General features: G+C 53.6%; 1 protein-coding gene across 1 annotated transcript; it reads left to right on the top strand.

The window, feature by feature from the left end:
- The first annotated feature begins 6,904 nt into the window (after positions 1-6,904).
- On the top strand, positions 6,905-18,127 carry LOC131417827 (TBC1 domain family member 16). The gene is made up of 9 exons (XM_058561801.1): positions 6,905-7,112; positions 8,145-8,292; positions 9,185-9,352; positions 9,846-9,994; positions 10,556-10,690; positions 11,519-11,705; positions 13,786-13,965; positions 16,726-16,872; positions 17,819-18,127. The coding sequence occupies exons 1-9, from the start codon at positions 6,907-6,909 to the stop codon at positions 18,065-18,067; spliced, it is 1,569 nt and encodes a 522-aa protein (XP_058417784.1). The 5' UTR covers positions 6,905-6,906; the 3' UTR covers positions 18,068-18,127.
- The last annotated feature ends 2,510 nt before the right edge of the window (positions 18,128-20,637 follow it).

The raw sequence follows: 20,637 nt of genomic DNA, 5'->3' as shown, positions 1-20,637 counted from the left end.
AGAGCAGAGGTTTTCCATTTTAATGAAGTCCAGTTTATCAGTTTCTTTCTTTCATGGATCGTGCTTTTGGTGCCATAGCTAAGAAATCTTTGTCTAACAATACTACTGAGTTTCAAGAGTTCCTCATACATATTCTGGATACAAGTCTTTTATTGGATATATGTGTTGTGAATATTTTCTCCCAGGTTGTGGCTTGCATTTATATTTTCTTTAATGGTGTATTTTGAAGAAAAGAGTTTTTAATTTTCCAACTTATTTCTTTTATGGTTTATGCTTTTTGTGTTCTGACACCTTGACCTATTCTAAGGTCATAAAGATTTTCTCTTATGGATTCTTCTAGAAGTTTTATAGTTTTAGGTATCACGTCTAGGTCTGTGATCCATTTTGAGTTAATTTTTGTGTATGACGTGAAGAAAGGGTTGATGTTAATTTTTTTCATAGAGATATCCAGTTGATCTCACACCATTTGTTGAAAAGCTATTCTTTCTGCGTTGAATTGTCTTTGTATCTTTGTTGATAATTAATTGAGCATATTTGTCCATCTCTGAACTCTCTATTCTGTTCCATTGATCTAAAAGTCTACCTTTTCACCAATACCAAACAGCCTTGATTACTGTAGGTTTGTAATAAGTCTCAAAATCAGATGTCCTCCGACTTTATTCTTTTTTTTATAATTGCTTTGATTATTCTAGGTCTTTTGCATTTCCATATGAATTTTAGAGTCAGCTTGTCAATTTCTACAAAAAAAAAAATCCTGCTGGAATTTTGATTGGGATGGTGTCGAATCCATAGATCAATTTGGCAAGGTTACCATCTTAACGCTGTTGACTGTGTCGATCCATGGACGCGGTACAGCACTCCATTCATTTAGGTTTCCTTTCATTTCTCTCAGCAAGGTTTTGTGTTTGTTATTTGTTAGACTTATTCCTAAGTATTTTACATAAGTTTCTTCTTTTTTGATTGTATAAATGGAATTTTTTTATTGAGGTATAATTGATGTATAACATTATGTTGGTTTCAGATGTTGTGTTATAAAGCTAGAGGTGGTGTATTGAATTGAGAATATGCAGGTACGACCTGCTGAATGAGGGAGCACATGCCACCCACACGGGGTCAGCTCCCTCTGCATCCGAGCTCCCACTTTGGGGAAGTGAAACCCATGGGGCCATTTTGATTGAAGGCACAGTTTCAATACACCGACACGAAGGAAATAGAGTCATAAGATTTATTACCCACAGATCACAGAAGCAAGGGGGCACAATGAGCTGGGGGAAGGACAGTCTTCCAGGTCATGAGTGAGCAGGAGATAGAGAGCAGGCTAGCAAGCACCTGTTACTTATAAGGCGGTTGGGGCGGAGGTCAGTAACTTTTCATGGGCTTAACTCTAAGGGGTTATTTGAAAAGGTGTCCCTGGAAAAATAAAGCAGGAACTTATGACTGAGTCCTAAACTCAGGTGCTTATCTGAATGTCCAGACTCAGGGTGAGAGCAGGGTTATCCTACTGTAAAATGTCTAGGCAGCAACTCAGAAAAACAAAAGTTATTTTTCTAAAAAATTGTTTTTCTTATCACAGGTGTGCAACATAATAATTCAACATTTGTATATATTGCCACACCACAATGAGTCTAGTTTGGAATTTTTTATTTATAACATTTTCCAATTGTGTGTTGCTAGACTTGAAGAATACAATTATTTTTTCTGCATTAACCTTTTATCCTGGAATATTGCTAACTTCACTTATTAGTTCTAATAGTTGTTTTGTAAATTCCATGGGATTTTTCATGTAAATAATTATATCATCTGCAAATAAGGACAGTTTTCCTTCTCCTTTTCCCATCTCTATGCATTTTCTTTTCTTTTCCTGCCTTATGCGGAGGCTGGAGCCTCCAGGACAGCGTTGAATAGAAGTGGTGTGGGCAGGCATCCTCACCTTATCCCCATCATAGGGGAACAGGGTGGTCTCCTACACTGGGTGTGATGTTAACTGTAGAATGTTGTAGGTACCCCTTATCAATTTGAGGAGGTACCCTTCTGGGCCGAGTTTGCTGATGGTTTTTGTCATGAATGAGTGTTAGATTTTTGTCAGATGCTTTTTCTGCGTCTCTTCATGAGTGTGTATTTTGTGGACATCTCTGGCTCTTTTCTTAGAATCAATACCTGGAAATGAAAGTAGAGGATCAAAATGCATAAACATTTTTAAGCTTTTTGCATCCTATTTCTAAATTGCCATTCAGGGAAATTTTGCCAGTGTACAGTCCCCCGGGCTGTGCAGGAGTGTTTCTGCAAACCCTTAGCTACACTGGATTTTCTAATTTTTAAATTACTGCTAATTTCATAGACCTCCCCCTCAATGATTTCTTGTCCCATCTGCATTTATTTCATTACTCTGGACTTAAAAATTTTATTGGTTATTTGTATTTATTCTCTAGTGATTTGTTTCTTCTTGTCCTTTTGCTGTTTTTCTATTGGGAATTCTCTTTTTTTCTTTTTGATTTACATACCTTTTTTCATATTAAAGCTATTAATCTTTGTCATATATATGTCCCCATTTGTTCTTTGGCTTTTCGTTTTGTTTTTGTTTTTACTAGACTGTATTTTTTTTTAGAGCAGTTTAGGTTCATAACAAAATTGAGTAGAAGGTACAGAGATTTCCCATTTACCCCCTGCTCCCCCGCACAGCCTCCTCCATTGTCGACATCCCCCACCAGAGTGGTACAATTGTCACAATCGATGAACCTACACTGACACATCATTACCAACTAAAGTCTATATTTTACATTAGGGTTCATCTTGGTGTTCTACAGTCTGTGGGTTTGGACACACGTATAATGACGTGTATCCACATTACTGTATCGTGCAGAGTAGTTTCACCGCCCTATAAATCCTCTGTGCTCCACCTGTTCATCCATCCCTCCCCCATCCCCTGGCCACCACTGATCTTTTTACTGTCTCCATAGTTTTGCCTTTTCCAGAATGTCATAGAGTTGGAATCCTACAGTCTGTAGTCTTTTCAGACTGGCCTTTTTGAATTAGTAATATGCATTTAAGGTTCCTCCATGTCTTTTCGTGGCTCGATAATTCATTTCTTTTTAGTGCTGAATAATAGTCTCTTCTCTGGACATACCAAAGTTCGTTTATCCATTCACCTACTGAAGGATATCTCAGTTGCTTCCAAGTTCTGGCAATTATGAGGGGCCATCAAAGGGTGGTGTTACTCCCAGCCGCCCTCACCCCATCCTCCCGACTCCACATGCACATAGCGCCACCCTCCAAAACCTGCACGCCCTTCCCAGCATGCTGTGTTCTGCTCTTCCTGTGGGGTCGGCCAAGGTTTCCAGAAACCAGATCCAGGATGCAGGCTCCCTCTGGCAGGGTCATGGGTGAAGGCCCCTCTCTGCTGCTGTGGCCAGGAGGACCGGTCCCCTGGAAGGGAAGGAGCCTCAGAGGGAGGGCCCACCGCACACCTTCCTGCAGCAACTTGCTTCCAGGCAGAAGCCTGCGTAAAGGCTTTTACAACTCCTGGGGGGAGTTATTTTCATTCATTAATTGATTAATTAATTAATTCAGGGCACCGTACTTGCAACCTACCACTGGGGCTCCATCAACTTATTGTTCAGCCGACTCTAAAGGCTCAGAACAAAGAAAAGCAAGAGCAAATTTAGAAGTTTCGATATTTAAAATGTTAAAATCTGGCCCCAATATCTCTTTGACCTTGAGAACCACAACTCAATAATTTTGGAGGTTTCTTCCTCCCCCCTCAAGCTTTTTCTGAAAGCAGACACTTCTGATGTGTATGTCTCAGTTATCTATTGCTGTGTAACAAACAACTCCAAAACACAGCAACTGAAAATAACAACCTTTTATTTGCTCACATGGTTTTGGTTGGGCTAGGCTAAGTCAGGTGGTTCTGCTGGGCTCTCTGGGGCTTATGCAGGCAGCTGTAGCCAGCTGGAGGCTCAACCAGGGTGGAGGGTCTGAAATGACCTCTATCCACATGGTTGGGGGGCTCTGATGCTGACTGTCATCTGGGTCTTTCTCTCCTCGTGGTCTCTCATCATTCGCGCCTGGGCTCCCGTACCTGGCAGCAGAGTGAACCGAGAGTGAGCATGCAGAAGCTGCCAGGCTGCTTGGGGCCAGGCTCTGGAGCTCACAGAATGTCACTCACCCCACATGCTGTTGGCCAAAGCAACTGACAAGGCCTGCCTGGATTCAGGGGATGGGAAAATGGACATCACTCTTGACAGGATGAGCTGCAAAGAATTTGAGGCCATTTTAAATTGACTCTGTGCCCGACACTGCACAGGTTACTGGGTAGAGAAAGAACTCACTTGCTATGTTTTGCTGTGAGGATGCTGGCTTTTCTCTTTTTCGTTTCTGTTTTTGCATTTTGGTGATCCTCAGAACACAACAAAAACTAAGAAATGCTACATTTCCTAGAGTTTAGCATCTTCTAGCTCTATCTATAAAACATTTTTAACTTACAGCATTTGGAGAGTTATTGCCTAAATAAACCATCCTTTTAATTTTAATGTACCACACATAATAATTTTATGACCAAACCAAATTATATGCAGCACATGTGAATATTCTTAAAACCAAATTGCTCTACATGTGTAAAAAGATAAAAAATTAAAACTGTACATATTTCAATTTTCCTAAGATTTTATTTCCCTACAATTTTTTTTCTATGACTTCAAAATTCCCAGACATTTTACATTTTCATCCCAGGCATGAGTATTAAATGAGTTCGTGTTCTGTGCCAGGCCTGCACTGGGACCTGGGGATGCAGAAGCAACCAGGATACAGTCGTAACCCTGTGGCAACCCATGTCGTCCTCAATGACCTCGATGATCATACAGTCATCTGCTATCACAGGCCCTAAATGACAGAGAACCGAGGCTTCCATCAACTTTGCTCCAGTTTGAACCCCTGGAACCCCAGCTGTAGGTCCCAAGCATAGTGTCTTGAATTAATTAATCAATTAATTAATGCAAATAATTTTCCCCTAAGGAGTTGTAAAAGAATTTAAGCAGGCTTCTGCCTGGAGGCAAGTTGCTGCAGGAAGGTATGTGGCAGGCTCTCTCTCTGGGGCTCCTTCCCCTCCAGGGAACCAGTCCTCCCCGGCGTATGATTCTGCCGGAGTGAGTCTCCATCCCGGATCTGTTTTCCGGAAATCTTGGCCAGTCCCACGGGGTAAGCAGAAGGCAGCCTGTTGGGAAGAGTGTGCAGGCTTTAGAGGATCGTGCTCTGTGCGTGTGGAGTGGCGGTGGGGAGGATGGGGGGCGGGGGCTGGAAATAATGCCACCTTTTGGTGGCTCCTCTCCAGCTGGGTTTGGAGGCAAGCCCGGGATGGGCCGGCCAGCTGGGGAAGCACGCCGAGCACATGCTCTCCCGGCTGCTGCGGCCGCATTGTTCAATAAGCAGATTATGAAACGCTGCATAAAGTGGCATGGTGGGGGGCTGTCTTCAGACCTGTGACTTGCCTTGTTTTGCACAATAATTGCGTGGTGCAGCCCGGTCAGGGTCCACTCGGGGAGACGGGCGAATCCCTCAGCCTTTTTGGGTCTGAGTTTGCCGTGTGGCCACAGTGGTTCAACTTATGTACCTACCTTCCCATCCGGCTATCTATCTTTACCTGAGTCTGTTTCCTTGGAGAGCCCCAGTGCCCCACAGAAACAGAAGGACCTGGCTCGGCCTACCTCCCCCTGCACACCAGGCCCAGTGTTGTTCTAGAAGCAGCAAAGGTTCTAAAAAGGCAGTCTGTGTCTTTGAGGAAGTTCCAAGTTCTGAGGGATTGTGCTCGAACCCTCCAAGGTAGCCCATTTGAGGAAGAGGTGCTTCTGACACACTTATGTTGTGGGCTAAAACGGGAAAGCAGGATAAAGTGATTGCAGTTGTTTCTCTGTAGAAAGCTGGGGTCGGAGTCCAGAACCGAAGCTTGCCTTTACCCTGAGTATATTTTAATAGGCATTTGCTAGATGTTACTATTTAACCTGGGGGGTGGCTGAATTCATGTAATAAAATATTTTGCAACTGGGGCTCTAAACAAATTCATGAATTTTTTTTAAAAAGCAGAATAAATGGGGTTGTATTTGTGAACTTCGAACTTAGAGGCAGTGAAATAAGCTGGTGAGGACATAGGCTGCAAAGCTTGGTTCAAATTCAGCTCCACCACCTGCTAGCTGTGTGGCCTGGGGCAAGTTACTTAACCTCTCTGGGCCTCAGTTCCTCTTCTGTACAATGAGGGTAATAACACTACTCATTTCAGAGGATTAATGTGAGGATCATATGTAATAAACACACATGAGAAGTGGTTAACAGAGAGCCAAGCCCATACTGTTTCATAAGTGTTCATTATTTGTATTAATAGTATTAATAACCCAAATGTTTCCTTACTGAACCGATATTTTTTCAGGAAAATAGTGAACCAATTTGAATCCAAAGGGAAGCCCCATGCTGTCTGAAATGGTCATGAAACAGCTTCTCTTAGAAAACCCTGAGGACCAGGGTGCCCAGCACTGAGCACACTACAGCCTTAGTCAACACAAAGCCCCATTATTATCCTCATGTTGCAAAAGTGGAAATGAAGGCTCAGAGAGGTTTGGTAACATTGCCCAAGTTCATACAGCAAGGGCCCGTCAGTGTGGCCTCTTCTGTCGCTATGACAACTTACTGCCTCTGTTGAAGTGGAACTGAATTTGATCACAAAAATGCTTTCCCATCTACATGAAAATGTCATTGGGCATGACCTGTGATGGGATTCATTCATTCATTCATTCATTCATTCATTCATGGGTGTCTATGGAGAGCCTGCGACGCACGCATCCTTGTTCACAAGTGTGTTAAGCCTTGTGCGCATGTTTACACGGTTTCCCCGTGCCCTCCCTGCCCTTCCCCCGTGGCTGCATGGACAGAGAAACGTGTGGCCATCACTTGACCTGCTCCACCAGCTCCCCCTCCAGCGCGGACGCACCCCTGCGCTTCCCAGACAGCAACGGCCTCCTGCAGACGCCGCGCTGGGACGAGCCGCAAAGGGCGTGTGCCCTGGAGCAGATCTGTGGCGTGTTCCGTGTGGACCTGGGGCAGATGCGCTCCCTCCGCCTTTTCTTCAGGTGAGCGCCGCTTCCTGGAAGTTGGCCTGTGTTCGGTGTCCCGGCGTGGGTGGGGCTTTAGGTCCAGGGCCCTGGCTGATTCAGCTAACGCTGGCATTCCCAACATCACTAGTCTCGTCAGCAGTGGTACCCACTATGGCTGCCCTGCAGGAACCTGGTCGGGGTGGCCTCCAAACTCTTTCATCAGCCTTCGGGGTGATGGTAGCCAGCTAGTGCTTGGAGCTCCGGCTTGGGGGAAGAAGTGAAGAAGCCAGACCAGGGCTGCACAGAGAGGAGTGTGTGCAGGCTGCTCCCCGGCACCCACCCAGAGGCTCTGCGGCTTGGCCTGTGTGCTCAGGATGGGCTGTGGCTTCCTGAAGGGAGGCACCCTTTCTTTCATGGTGGGCGGACCATCGCTATTAGTGTCCTGCCTCGTAGTCCCATCTCTCCTCCTGAAAGACAGGGTGGCCCTAATGAAAGACAGCACCAACCGAAGACCTGTGCTTGGAAGAAGCAGGCGCGTCGCTGGAAGGGGTTCCCCGACCCAGAGACACATTCCAGCCCTTTACAAATGGGCAGCCGAGGTTGGGCGGATGGCCTGATGGACGTGCAGCCAATTTCCCTGGAGGAGTCTCCCAGACTCCCAACCATGCACCATGTTCTCTAAGCGCCTGCCCAACCTGGGCTCAAAATCTGATTCCACCTAAGGGCATCCCCCCTCCCTGCCCCCCTCTCCTGGAGAGAAAGGACTATAGACCTGGCAGGTAGGAGTGGGGACAGAAGGCTGCTCTGGCAGGTCTCCCGGGAGCGAGGACAGTCCTACTTCCCAGCCTCCCCAGGAGGGGCTATTTTGCCTTCTCAGCAGAGGGGGTGATGGCTTCTGTTGGGGCATAATTCTGTCCCCCTCCTGCCAGCAGCCAAACTGCACGGGGACTTTCTGTTTCCTGCCTCTGAGGTCTGGTGATAGCGGCCGCTTCTGATTATGCTTGGAAATAAAAACCCGTTGTTTACGTGTTCCTTGGTCTTTTCTCTTCCCCTCCAATGGCCGCTCAGCGACGAGGCCTGCAGCAGCGGCCAGCTGGTTGTGGCCAGCCGGGAGAGCCAGTACAAGGTTTTCCACTTCCACCGCGGCGGCCTGGACAAGCTGTCAGATGTGTTTCAGCAGTGGAAATACTGTGCCGGGACGCACCTCCAAGACCAGGTAGCCCGGAGGACGCCACCCCGGGTGACGCCTGGCTGCTAAGACCCACTCCCTGCCCCAGCGGGTCCAGGACTCCCCCGCACAGGTCTCTCCTCCTGAGCCCGAGGTCCCCGGGTGTGACCCGTGGTTGCTGGGCAGCTGATAGAGCAGCAAGTTGGGGTTTGAAACATGTGCCCAGGGCTTCTTGTGGAGTCAGTGCTCGGCACTTGAAACATCATGTTTTGACAAGGCTTCCTGCCATATTTTGCTCGATCTACATACAGACGTAATAAGAGCTCTTTAATTATCTGTTTAAGATACTGTATGTGCTTATTAGAAATGGGGCTGACTTTAAAATTCCCTTCCTTCCCACAGAGCTCCTGCTGGCTTCCCTTATTAAAGGAGCATGGCTTTCTTTTCCCCCTACATTGAACAACCTTTGATTTTTGAATTAAATGTCAGCTGCAGTTTTGCCCTGGATTCGTGACTGCCCGTGGAGACAACCTGACAGGCGGGCTCCCCGCTCGCAGAACAGCGATCCCATTGTATGTGGCCAATCACATGTAATTTATTGCAGGCCCTCCCGGCAGAGGGACGTTGGGCCGTACGAAGCATTAATTCCGTGTTTGCGGCCGGCCGGGGTCGGAGGGAGAGTGGGGGGCGGCAGTGAGGGGCATGGCGGTCGATGGGAGTGGGCCAGGGAGCCCAGTGGCCAGGGGAAGCCAAAGCTAAGATGAAGGTATTTTCATTTTAATTGCATGTAATTACACTCGCCATTTAGGGGTTTGTGTGCAGGGGGAGCGGTCCCGCTCCTTTCAGAATTGAGAGAGAGCCTGTCACAATCTGGGAAGACGTCGCTGGCTCCAAAGCCCTGAGTCGGAGACACTGATCTTCCCCGTTTCCTACTGTCCAGCAGGCCACCAACGAAAAGACATGCATGCAGTTCTCCATCCGACGACCCAAACTGCCCTCGTCCGAGACGCACCCCGAGGAGAGCGTGTACAGAAGGCTGGACGTCTCCGCCTGGCTGCGCCACCTGAACGAGCTGGGCCAGGTGGAGGAGGAGTACAAGCTGCGCAAGGTGAGGCCGGGCCCTCGGCGGCCGGGGAGCTGGGGAAGGGGGTCGGGCACCCTGCGGCCACCTCCGGGGGGTCCGTGCCCTGGCGCGAGGAGCTGTGTGAACACGCCCGATGAAGCAATCAAAGCCGCTGGCTTGAAAAAGAAACCTCCCGAGCGGGTTTGGGGGATCCCGCGTCAGCCTGTATAGAAGGGCGCACAGTGAAATGCAGCACTTCCAAACCGGGGATTAGGCCATGACGTGAGAACCACACGTTAATCTGAGCACCGCCCCAGGGGGGGCATTGACATTGAAATGAGCCTGGTTTGTGTCCTGTATGGGAATGGAGGGCCGGCGCTTTCCCCGTCCAAACATGTGCAAATTGCAGCAACCTGAATCAAGGCATCAGTTGTCAAGAAGGCGCAGCAAAGCCACCAAAACACACATCTCCGGGGATTTAGGGGTGCTCCGAGCGGCCCTGTTTTGGCCCCTCCCCAACTTTTGCCGCTTCCTCCAGGCCATTTTCTTCGGCGGCATTGATGTGTCAATCCGGGGGGAGGTCTGGCCCTTCCTGCTGCATTATTACAGCCACGAGTCAACATCGGAGGAAAGGGAGGCGCTTCGGGTGCAGAAGCGGAAGGAATATGCAGAGATCCAGCAGAAAAGGTGACCGCCACCCGGCCCGCCCTTGAACCGCGGAGGGAAATGTCATTTGAAAAGGCAATTGGAGGTGCAATTCAGCCTTGATAATATGTTCTGTGACCCATAGTTTCTTTCAAAAATGGGTCTCCCAGGAATGTGAGTGATAGGGTTGGATAAGTGCAGCCATTATCCTGAGTGCTCGGCCTCGGAACCTGGCGCTCTCTAGCTTGCATGTCAAGGTTTTAGAATTCTTTTTCAGAAACAGACTTAACTAGGCACTGACATCCCACCGCTGAGCACTGGGGTGGCAGCGGGGCCTCAAGGGGCCACCCGGGAGCGGACTGCTGAGGTCTGTCTGGGCCTGGCTGGCCCCAGGCCGTGGTCAGCTCTCCCTGGTGCTGGGACCCATGAGGCGGAATTAATGTTGGGGAAAGCCTTGGATACACACCTCAGCAGGGAGCTGGAGGGTCTGCAGTGGCGGCAGCACCCCAGTTCCCATCTGGGGAGCAGAGGTTGGGAGGGATGGCCTCTGCCCAGAGAGTGTATGGCTTGTTGACCCCTGGTGGGCGCTCTGCTCCGGGCCAGGCTCTCCATGACTCCTGAAGAGCACAGAGTGTTCTGGCGCAACGTGCAGTTCACCGTGGACAAGGATGTGGTTCGGACAGATCGGAGCCACCGGTTCTTCCGAGGCGAAGGCAATCCCAACGTGGAGAGCATGAGGTACCCACCTCCCCCCACGGTTCCTCCCCCAGCTGCCTAGGGCCCCGCCCCCTCGCTTCATTTCCTCATCCGTGAGCCACTCTGTGAGCATCACCTTACCCCTAGGGCCTAAGTTGACCCTCTGGGCAGTGGACGAGCAGCAGCAGCTTCTGTGGGGGCCAGGGGTAGAGGGTTTTTCTTCCAGCTTAATCATAGTCCCAGAAGTAGAAGATCATTAGCTACTTTGGCAATGTCAATTGGCCTCTTATGGCCATAGTGTCCGGGGAAGCCCTGTAGGTCCCTCCCAAGGGTGCCAGCAAAGCCCCCCATCCTCTGGGCGCTCACCAAGGCTGTCCTTGCTTGGCTCACACCAAGCATGGATGAGCCTCCCCCTGAGTGTCTGTCTCTGTCTCCCAGTGGGTGGTCCTCCAGGTGATAAAGCCACACAGAGCCCGGGGTTGGCATTTTTGACATTCTGCTGCTGCCTGGCAAATAATTGCACAAAATTAGCAGCCCATAAAATGTCCCTGCCAGCCTACCCTTTGTCACAGGCAGTTGGCCATTAAGAAAATCGACCCACATTCCTCCTTCCCCCTGCTCTGGAGGTCTGGGCCTGGTGAGTGGCTAATTGCAGGCCACTCAATTTCTCAAGGCTCTGGAGGTGGTCCCCAGAGCTACCCTCCTTCCCCTGAGATCGAGGCGAAGAGGGGGATCCTGGCAGCCCAGGGTCTCCAGCCTGGGGTTCTGCGGGTGCTGGCCCAGGTGACATGCCACCAAGAAAACAGCAGGGGTGGGCTCTGTTGTGGCCGCTCTCCGCTGACCTGCCTGCTTCCTGCACCGTGTCGCCAGGAGGATCCTGCTGAACTACGCCATGTACAACCCGGCCATCGGCTACTCCCAGGGCATGTCAGACCTGGTGGCACCCATCCTGGCCGAGGTCCTGGACGAATCAGACACCTTCTGGTGCTTTGTGGGTTTGATGCAGAACACGATCTTTGTCAGCTCTCCTCGGGACGAGGACATGGAGAAACAGCTGGTGAGGCTTGGGGATGTGTGTGGTGGAGGGCACCGGGAGAGCACACTGCCTCCTCCCCTTGCTGCCAGAGGTCACAGCAGTCACGTGTGGTTGGCAGGCAGCAGAAAAGCCAGGGTGGGCATTGCCAGTGGGGTATGGGGGGCTTAGCCCTGGCCTCTGGGGAAGAGTCAGCTCTCCCAGGAGGAACATATGCTGCTCCCAGGTCTCAGGACCCATGTTGCCATCCCTACCCCATGCTCCCTGCAGGCTGGACTATGCAGAGCCCTCCCCTGGGGCCTCCCACCTCCCTGCACATAGCATCCCAGCCCAGGCTCCCTGGTGGGGTGAGGAGGGAGGGCCCCATCACGCCTGGTCCTGTGCTTTATCAGACAGGTCCTCAGGTCCTTCTGGGCTGCTCCCTGCAGGGCTCCAGCACAGCCAGGACTCCTGAGTGGGGACAGGAACGGGAAGAGCTCCTGAAGCCACCCTGGAGCCCACTGGGCATTTGTCTCACCCTACCCAAGGGCAGGCCTTCCCTGCGGCACCCAGCCAGCACCCCTCCCTGCATGACCTCCCCTCACCTACACAGACCAGGCAGCACTAAATGTTGGGGCGGGGAACACGCAAAGCTGGGTAAGCCGGTGCCAGGAGCGTTTGCTCTTCACTCTATGCAGCACCTGTGTGTTCCAAGCAGCTGCCGGCTGCCAGGTGCCGGGCTCTGTGTCGTGGTCTTGGCTGCCGAGTCCAGGAGAGTGCTTCGGCCTGGAGGCTGACAGTGCAAGAGAGGATGCTGGGTGCTGGGGAGAGGTACAGAAAGTGCCCTGGTGACCAAGATGGGAAGGAAGGCAGGCGGACTAGCCTGACTCCAGAGTGCGTGGGGTCTGGCCCTGGACACTGCCAACACTTGGCAGAACATAGCGTTCTGGGCAGTGACACTGCGTGGCCTGGTCTTGTTGGACCAGACATGTCACATGCCGTGAGGGGAGAGCTGGATGGAGGGCCTCGAATGCCAGGGCCAAGGACTAACCATTAGGGCCGTTGAGACTGGAAGGCGGGTTTGAGGACAAGGGAGCCGGAGCAGGGAGGTGTGGACTGGAAGGGAGGGCACCTGGGGGTGGGGGTGGGGAGTGTCCATGAGGGAGGGGTCAGCTGCATGCATGGACTTGACCCTGCTGTGGGCCACAGGGTGGAGAAACTGGCCAGTTGGGAAGGATCCTCAGAATCAGTTCCTACAAGGGCCCCATGCCGCCCCAGCGGCTGTCTTGAGAGGGAACAATGGGCTACTTGTGTGGGAAGGGGCCTGTGAGTCACTGAGCCCCTGCCCCAAGATCCCCCAGCTGCAATCTCAAGAGCACGGAGCCTGCCAAGCCTGCCCGCCCTCCGCGTCGGCCCTTGATGTCAGGTTTCCGCAGTACCTGGGGAGGCAATTACAGAGTCTGACGCGATTTGGCCCTGACGGGCTCACACAGCACGTGGCCCAGTGACTCGTTACTGCTGGAGATCGATTTTCCAACAGCTCTGGTGAGGTCAGCTGCCTGAGCCAGGCGCTGCCAGAAATAGCCTCGATCTTGTCCCCCGTCACTGGGTGGTGTCCTAAAGTGCAGGAATCGAGCGTCCTGGGGTTCAGAAACACCCCCTCCCTGCTCTCAATCAGCTCTGGAAGGTGATGGATTTTGGCGATGGGAGCAGATAGTGGTTGGGCAGGGGTTCCATGGATGATCTGCTTGCCGTCCCAGGAAGGAAAGGGCATCAGACACAGCCCCCACATGGTGGCTGAGGCTGGGGAGTCTTCCCAGCCTTGGAGCTGCCACTGACCTCCCCGTCCACAGCGGGGTACTACGCTCTGCCTTGCCCTGGGCCATGCACCGAACGGTCTGAAATCTGGGATAAACTATCGAAGACAGGTGTGAGTCAAATTCAGTGGCAGGATAGAATAAGCGGGTGCAGACGCCCGTAGCAGATAGAGACCTGGTGAGTGGCGTGCCTGCTTTTCAGGGGTGGGGTGGCCCAAGGAAAGGCCCTGGTGGGAGTGGGCTTCCTGGGCCGGCGGGCAGGCCTGCGCGGGTGCTGGGGGGCTGACTCGTCCTGGCCTCGCCCCCAGCTGTACCTGCGGGAGCTGCTGCGGCTGATGCACCTGCGCTTCTACCAGCACCTGGTCTCACTGGGCGAGGACGGCCTGCAGATGCTCTTCTGCCACCGCTGGCTCCTGCTGTGCTTCAAGCGGGAGTTCCCCGAGGCTGAGGCGCTGCGCATCTGGGAGGCCTGCTGGGCCCACTACCAGGTGAGCCAGGCCAGGGCACCAAGGGCTGGGGAGCAGGGACCTTGGCCCCAGAGTGACAGTCACCATCCCACGCCCGGCCTGTGGGGAGGGCAGGGTGCCGGCGTACTCTGCACCTCCTCTGGGGTCCTCCTCCTCCACAACCCCTGACCCCCCGTCAGCCACACATCAGCCCCTCACACAGCAACTGCCTTCTAGTCCCACATGGCTGGCTTCCAACCTGCAACTCACCTCCCAAGGAACTGAAATTGATGCAAACTGCCCACTGACCGCACGCATTACCGCCTTCTGAGGCCGAGCTCGCTCCTGTCACAGCCAATCAGCGTGAAAGACACCGCGAGGGCCGAGCAGGCCCACCGCAGCCCAGGAGGCCGGTGCCCAATGTGCCGGAGCCAGTGCCCACCCCACCTGTCCCCCTCGGGACGGCTCAGGAAAGGGCCAGAGACCCTGCTTCCCCATCGACCCCTCCGGAGACCCCAGGACCAGCGTGCTGTCCCCTCCCGGTGATGTCGATTTCCACTTGCTGTCCACCATTATCAGCGTCTCCTCTACAAATTCCCCTGAGAGCACGGCATTGGCCCTGTCACATGGCTGTAACGCCCAAATTAGCAAGAAGCTGGCGGTGTTAAAGGATAGGCAAGTCTCTTTGAATCCATCAGCCTTTAAAAAAAATAGTATTGACGCATCCAAGAGGCGGCCAGGACCTTTTCTGCAAGAGCAGGCTGCACCCTCACTGTGCAGCCCCAGCAGCTCGCAGGTAGATGGGAGCAGCCACCAGCCCGCAGAAATGTGCATCAGCATTTCCCGCCCTTCCTAAGGTCACTAGAGGACGGTATCTGACAAGAGTGAGTCTGAGGAAAGCTAGTGCTGGTGCCACAGGCGGTCTTTGCACCCATCCGTCCTGCCCACCTCCTGCTCTCTCCCTGGCCCGGGTCGGGCTGCATCACCCGCCGGGATTAGCATGCTCGACGTGGGCGTTCAGGGCGGAATGTCTGCACTAATTGGGGAGCACTGGCATGGATGGTTCAAAATGCTGGATCACACTTTTTTAGGAAAAATCGTGTTTGCTGGGGCCGGCCTGGTGGTGCAGCGGTTAAGTGTGCGCGCTCCGCTGTGGCGGCCCGGGGTTCGCAGGTTCGGATTCTGGGCGAGCACCGATGCACTGCTTGTCAAGCCATGCTGTGGTGGCGTCCCATATAAAGTAGAGGAAGATGGGCACAGATGTTAGGCCGGGGCCAATTTTCCTCAGCAAAAAGAGGAGGATTGGCATCGGATGTTAGCTCAGGGCTGATCTTCCTCACACACACACACAAAAAATCGTGTTTGCTTTGCTAGGTCTGGGGCTAAATTTAGCTGCGTTTGGCGCCAAGCCTTGATCAAATGAGTTGCAGGGGGGCGGGGAGGTGGTAGAAGGATGGTGGGGGGGGGCAGGCTAATTCATCAGGCGTGAGCTCTGCAGGGGCAGGGGGGTCACTACCAGGTGGTGCCTTTGACTTGTACAGTGACCTCTGAGTGAGAAAAGCTCTATTTTATCCATTTACTGCTAGTTCGCCTGCGGGGCTGGACTGCCCTGGGCCTTGTCCCGTGAACTGAAATTAGTCCTGCACTGCTGTCCAGCCCTATTTAGGACGTGTCCCACCTTTTCCTCCTCACATTCCTCCCCAAGAGGAGCTGGACATCCTCCTTCCTGGAATTCCTCTGCTGTCTTCCCACCCCAGCCAGGGTTCATATAGCTGCAGAAGGATCTTCTGAGCTACAGCAAGACCATCCTGGGTTAGCTCGGAGGAAGGGGCGGGAAGTCCGGGACCCAGCAGCCTGGCGGATGGTCTTTCCAGAGCAGGTGTGGTGCTGGGGCATTTGCTGCCTGTAACCTCGGCCCACATCAAGGGCTCCGCCCAGCCGGGTTTGGGAATGTGGTTCCACCTGGCTGGGTGGTCGACATCAGGAGACTAAACACAGGCTTCCTGGTGCTCCTTGTCCTTCCTCCTTTCCCGGAAGCGAGTGTGAATCAAAGGCGCTGTGCCCTCAAAGCGTCCAGGCAGGAGAGCGCACAGGATGCACCCGCCGTCAGGACCAGCTGTCGGCTTCCTGCTGCGTGCCAGGCGCTGCTGGGCAGCGGGGTGAGGCGGCCTCCGAGGAGGGCAGTGGAGTCCTCCGTGGGCTCTGAAAAGACGCTTCAAGACAGCGGGATCGTTTTAGCCACTCCGTGGGGACCATCAGGGAGCTGCTGTGCTCCGCTCTGTGTTAGGCTCTTATTCCCGCTTTCTTAGTGACAAACCTGCGTCATCTCTGGGGTGCGAGTTGTAATGTTCGGCCTGGAAGCAGGAGGACACTGGCTGGTGGGTGGCTGCCAGAGGTTCTTTCTCACTGGCGTGTTCCGTGGAGCTTCTGATGCAGCCCACTGCACGCACCATCGCTCAAGACCTGTATGAATCAGGTGTTGGAATGAGCACAGGCCAACCTTCAGAGGAAGCGTGTTCTTTGCCCCCATGATGGAGAACACGCAGAGGGCGCCCCAGAAGAGTAGCAGCAGCCCACGGGGGCAGCCCCAGCATCACCGCTCTGGATGTAGGTACTGACGTTGCCCCTCTGCAGGTGGGGAAACTGAGGACAAAAGAGGCTACACGGCTTGCCCAGGTCCATGTGAACCCAGACAGCCTCACCTGGAGCCCTCACCCTGCACCGGTGCACTCAGTGTCCACCTGGAGGCAGGGCCTGGGGCAGGGTTAGGGGCCTTATCTGAACCCTACTCTCTACCCCCAGACAGATTACTTCCACCTGTTCATCTGCGTGGCCATCGTGGCCATCTACGGGGATGATGTTGTTGAGCAGCAGCTAGCCACTGACCAGATGCTCCTGCACTTTGGAAACCTGGCCATGCACATGAATGGGGAGCTCGTTCTGAGGAAGGTGAGCTACAGCCCTCCACGTGCAGCTCCACCCTCCACGTGTGTAGAGCCCTGCCTCCACACAAAGCCCTCCACCATGCAGAGCCCCGCCCCACGCAGTCCCTGCCCCCACCCATAGTCCTGAGAGCTCCCCACCAAGGCCCAGGGGTCAGCAGCGCTGGCAGCTGCTCAGGTTCTGCTGCCCCACTCCTCAGGGTGCCATGGCCCATCAGGCCCTGACTCAAGAGCCTCTCTCACCTCGTGGAGTGAACGAATGACTGGGGTTGGTAGAGAGGTTCCCCATGTTGGGGCGCCTCCCTCACAGCCCAGAGCCAGGAAGACAGAGAAGGAGGCTTAGGGCGAGGGTGGCCGCCTCTCATCCAGGGTTAGTGGAATAAAGGGCAGTTTTGCTGCCTCCCCACTTCCCAGACTCCTGCTGGAGATGCTGCTTCTTAAAGCTCTCTGATGGTCTCCCAGGGGCAGTGAGGTGGGGTCAGGGGGTCAGCGGTCAGGTGGTAGGAAGAGGGCTTGCTGAGGGCACTGTCCTGCACAGGACGGCAGAAACAGACACTGCAGGGGCTGAAACAGGGAGCCACGGGGCAGAGCAGAGGGCCAGGGCATCATAGTGGGGGGCTGAGTCAGAGAGGGTGGTGGGAAACAGGGACAGAGTGGGCCTGCCAGTCGGCGGGGGCCCTGTGCTGCTTTTGGCTGCCCTGTTCACCCTTCATAGGAAGGCCGTTTGGGGAGCCTTCTTTGTCTCAAGCCACACGTGAGCACTGCTCCGAGAACCTTGTGGTCCCATCACTGCAGCCGGACCAAAGTGTTGAGTGGGGTGTGGCAGGCAGAGCCTCGGCCCTGAGCCTGGCACACAGTCAGCCCCACAGGTGTTGGCTACTGCTGCTGCTGCTGCTCTTCGGCCGCCGGGCTGCCCCCTGCCCCTCCTGACCGCCTGTCCTCTCTCTTTGCAGGCGAGGAGTTTGCTGTATCAGTTTCGCCTCTTGCCCCGGATCCCCTGCAGCCTGCACGACTTGTGTAAGCTGTGTGGGACCGGCATGTGGGACAGCGGTTACATACCTGCTGTGGAGTGCACGGGCCACCACCTGGGGTCGGACAGCTGTCCCTATGGGGGCATGGTGGAGACGCCATCACCCAAGCCCGCCAGAGAAGGCAAGAAGGGCCCAAAGACGCTGCGGGAAGGCTTTGGTGTCCGCAGATAGGTTGGGCTCCCTGTGCTGGACGAGGGTTGAGGGGACCTCGCTGGAGGTCCCGAGCATGTGGGAGGGGTGGGGATGGGCGTGGAGGGGACAGGGTATGGTAGAAACTAAAGAAAATGCCTTTGGGTGACATGAAGGGAAACTTTTCATATTAACGACAAAAGCAGAGCCTGGAAGCAACAGAACGCATGGCCACTCCAACTGGAGACCAGGCTGCCTGGGTTCTCTTGTGGCCTGCCTTTGATGGCTCTCAGCACATCCCAGGAACTCCTCCAACTCCTCCAGCTTCATTAGCAGCCGAACAGCATTGCCAGGCCATGGGAAAGGCAAGGGCAGGAGAAGGTCCTGTTCGCCCACCAGCGCCAGGGGATGCAGAACAGAAGGGGGTCCCATCCAGGCCCAAAGACATCTTTGCAAGCCGGACACACCTCCTCATCAGGCCTCATTCTCTGAGCAAGCCAAACGCACTTCCTACAGCTTCTCCAGCCACAGCTGCAAAGCTGATGTGAAGATCTGCCCCAAAAAAGCCCCACTGATTTCAGGATAGAGAAGTGTAAGAGCAGTGGGGAGTTCAAGAAGCTGGGGGCTTTTCACACTGTCCATTTAAACACTTTATACTGCTGGTATGTGAAGGAGACTGTTTGCCCATGAACCCGAGCTGCGGGCTGTTGCAGAGTGTTGGATTCCTCTCCCTTAGTTGGGGAATTTCTAGATGAGGTTCTTCGGTATGGTTTAAAGTCAACCTCAGCAAATAGACCACAAGCTGGGGGTGGGCGGACTGAGATGTGTGTGCACATGCACATGAAAAATGCTCTGGAGAGTCTGCACTGGTGAGGGAAGGGGTAGAGTGTTAACTGAACGGCCAGGACAAAGGCACCTGAAAGGAGCTGGAAGGACCCCTGCCTCCTGCAGCGTCTGCAGTCTCCTGTGATCTATAAATCAGCTTCTCAGGTGGTCAGACGCAAGAGCCACCACAGCAAAGTAGCCAGCACTCAGGGCATCTCTGCTTTCTGTGTGGGAACCAGGTCTTCCCAACACGCTCTCCTTCCTCCAAAAGATTGATATCAGCCATTTGCACAGAAAGGCACTCTTTGAACTGGTGGGAGCGAGGAGCCTTGAATCCTTCCTTGAATCCCCCTGTGGGGAGAAAAGTCCTTGAAGTGCTGGGAGCCGTCATGGACTCACAGCCCTGACTGAGGCTTCTTCCTACTGTCAGCTTTTCTCTGGAGAATGAACGCTCCTGATGGTGTCACTTTAAAAAGATGCTTATCAACAGGAGAGAGGAAGTCACCAGCCTCCTCCCTTCTCAGCCTCTCTTTTCTCCATGAGCCCAAGTCCTCCAGCAGGCAAGGAGACCAAGACGGGTGCTTTCGGTCCCTCTGTCCAAGAGCCTTTTGAAGAGACCATCCTGGGGCCCCTCAGTGCCCAGCTCTTGGAGTCCTGACCATTGCAGTCCAGCAGCAGGGTCCAGGGAGGATGGGGCTGGACTTCTCATCTGCTCTGCTTCTGGGAAAGGAGGAGTGCCTTTCTGTGTTGGCTCCTCATCTGTTGTGGAAATGGCTTGAGTTAGCCAGGCACTATGCTGACCCTCCTCTAGAAACCACACCCTCATGAACAGGCATTATCAGTTATCCCTTGCCACAGTAATGCTGCATAACAAAAAACCCCAAAACCTGGTGGCCTCAAACAGCACACACTTGTGTAGCACATGAGTCTGCAGGTCAGCAGTTTAGGCGGGGCAGTTCTTCTGGTCTCGATTGGGCTTGCTCCTGTATCTGGGGTCAGCTGGCTGTTTAGTCCCAGCGGGGTGCTCACATGTGTTGAGGTCAGACTTGGCTCTGCTCTGTGTCTCTCACATCGCTCCTACAGGCTATTCCTGGCCAAGGCAGAGGTGCAGAAGCAGAAATGCACAGGTGCCTTTCCAAGCCTTGGCAGACGCCACACCTGCTGCCTTCCCATTGGCCACAGCAAGTCACATGGCCAACTCAGCATCAAGGGGTGGGGAAATGGGCCCGCCTCCGTAGTGAGAGGAGCTGCACAGGGACCCGGCAAGGGGCTGGCATTCGGGAAGGGGTGAGGAACTGGTTCTTACGGTCTACCACTACCACCAGGAATCTTGGTCCAAATAACGCTGTTTTGGAACACGCCTTCTGCCAGCAGTGGACTTCCCTGGAGAGGCAGGGGATGCCTAGAAGAGGGGAGGGAGCGCTCCTCCCCTTGCCCTCTCTAGCAGCAGAGCATTTTTACTACGATTCCTTGTGCCTTTGGGCTGCTGTGTGTGGGGGTGTCCCAGGGATCGCCTCGCTTTGGAGGGTCCTGGTGCATAGCATTTATTCTGAATCTCCCAGCTCCCACAGCCCCTCATCCCCACAGCTCCCCAAGACCCCATACCAAGTCTCCCCTTCTCCCCCCACCCTCACTGCTCCCACCTCACACGCTGTGGGCTGGGCTGGGCCCCCGTGAGATCTGTGCCTCTCAGAACAGCTAGGATCTCGGAAGCCGAGGGACACGCTGCTCTGGAGGGATGAGAAGGCCCGCCCCTTGCACAACTCCTTAATCTGGACGCAATTAGA

Source organism: Diceros bicornis, chromosome 18, assembly GCF_020826845.1.
Source record: "Diceros bicornis minor isolate mBicDic1 chromosome 18, mDicBic1.mat.cur, whole genome shotgun sequence".
Lineage (NCBI taxonomy): Eukaryota > Metazoa > Chordata > Mammalia > Perissodactyla > Rhinocerotidae > Diceros > Diceros bicornis.
Note: the sequence above shows the minus strand (reverse complement) of the source record. Positions and strands in the feature narration are given on the sequence as shown.

What these genes read in the sequence shown, in the direction of transcription:
- LOC131417827 (XM_058561801.1), top strand. Translation starts at nt 6,907, where the DNA reads ATGGACAGAGAAACGTGTGGCCATCACTTGACCTGCTCCACCAGCTCC. An exon ending in TCCCTCCGCCTTTTCTTCAG is followed by an intron (nt 7,113 to 8,144) that starts GTGAGCGCCGCT and finishes ATGGCCGCTCAG; the next exon opens with CGACGAGGCCTGCAGCAGCG. An exon ending in CCTGCTGGGCCCACTACCAG is followed by an intron (nt 13,966 to 16,725) that starts GTGAGCCAGGCC and finishes CTCTACCCCCAG; the next exon opens with ACAGATTACTTCCACCTGTT.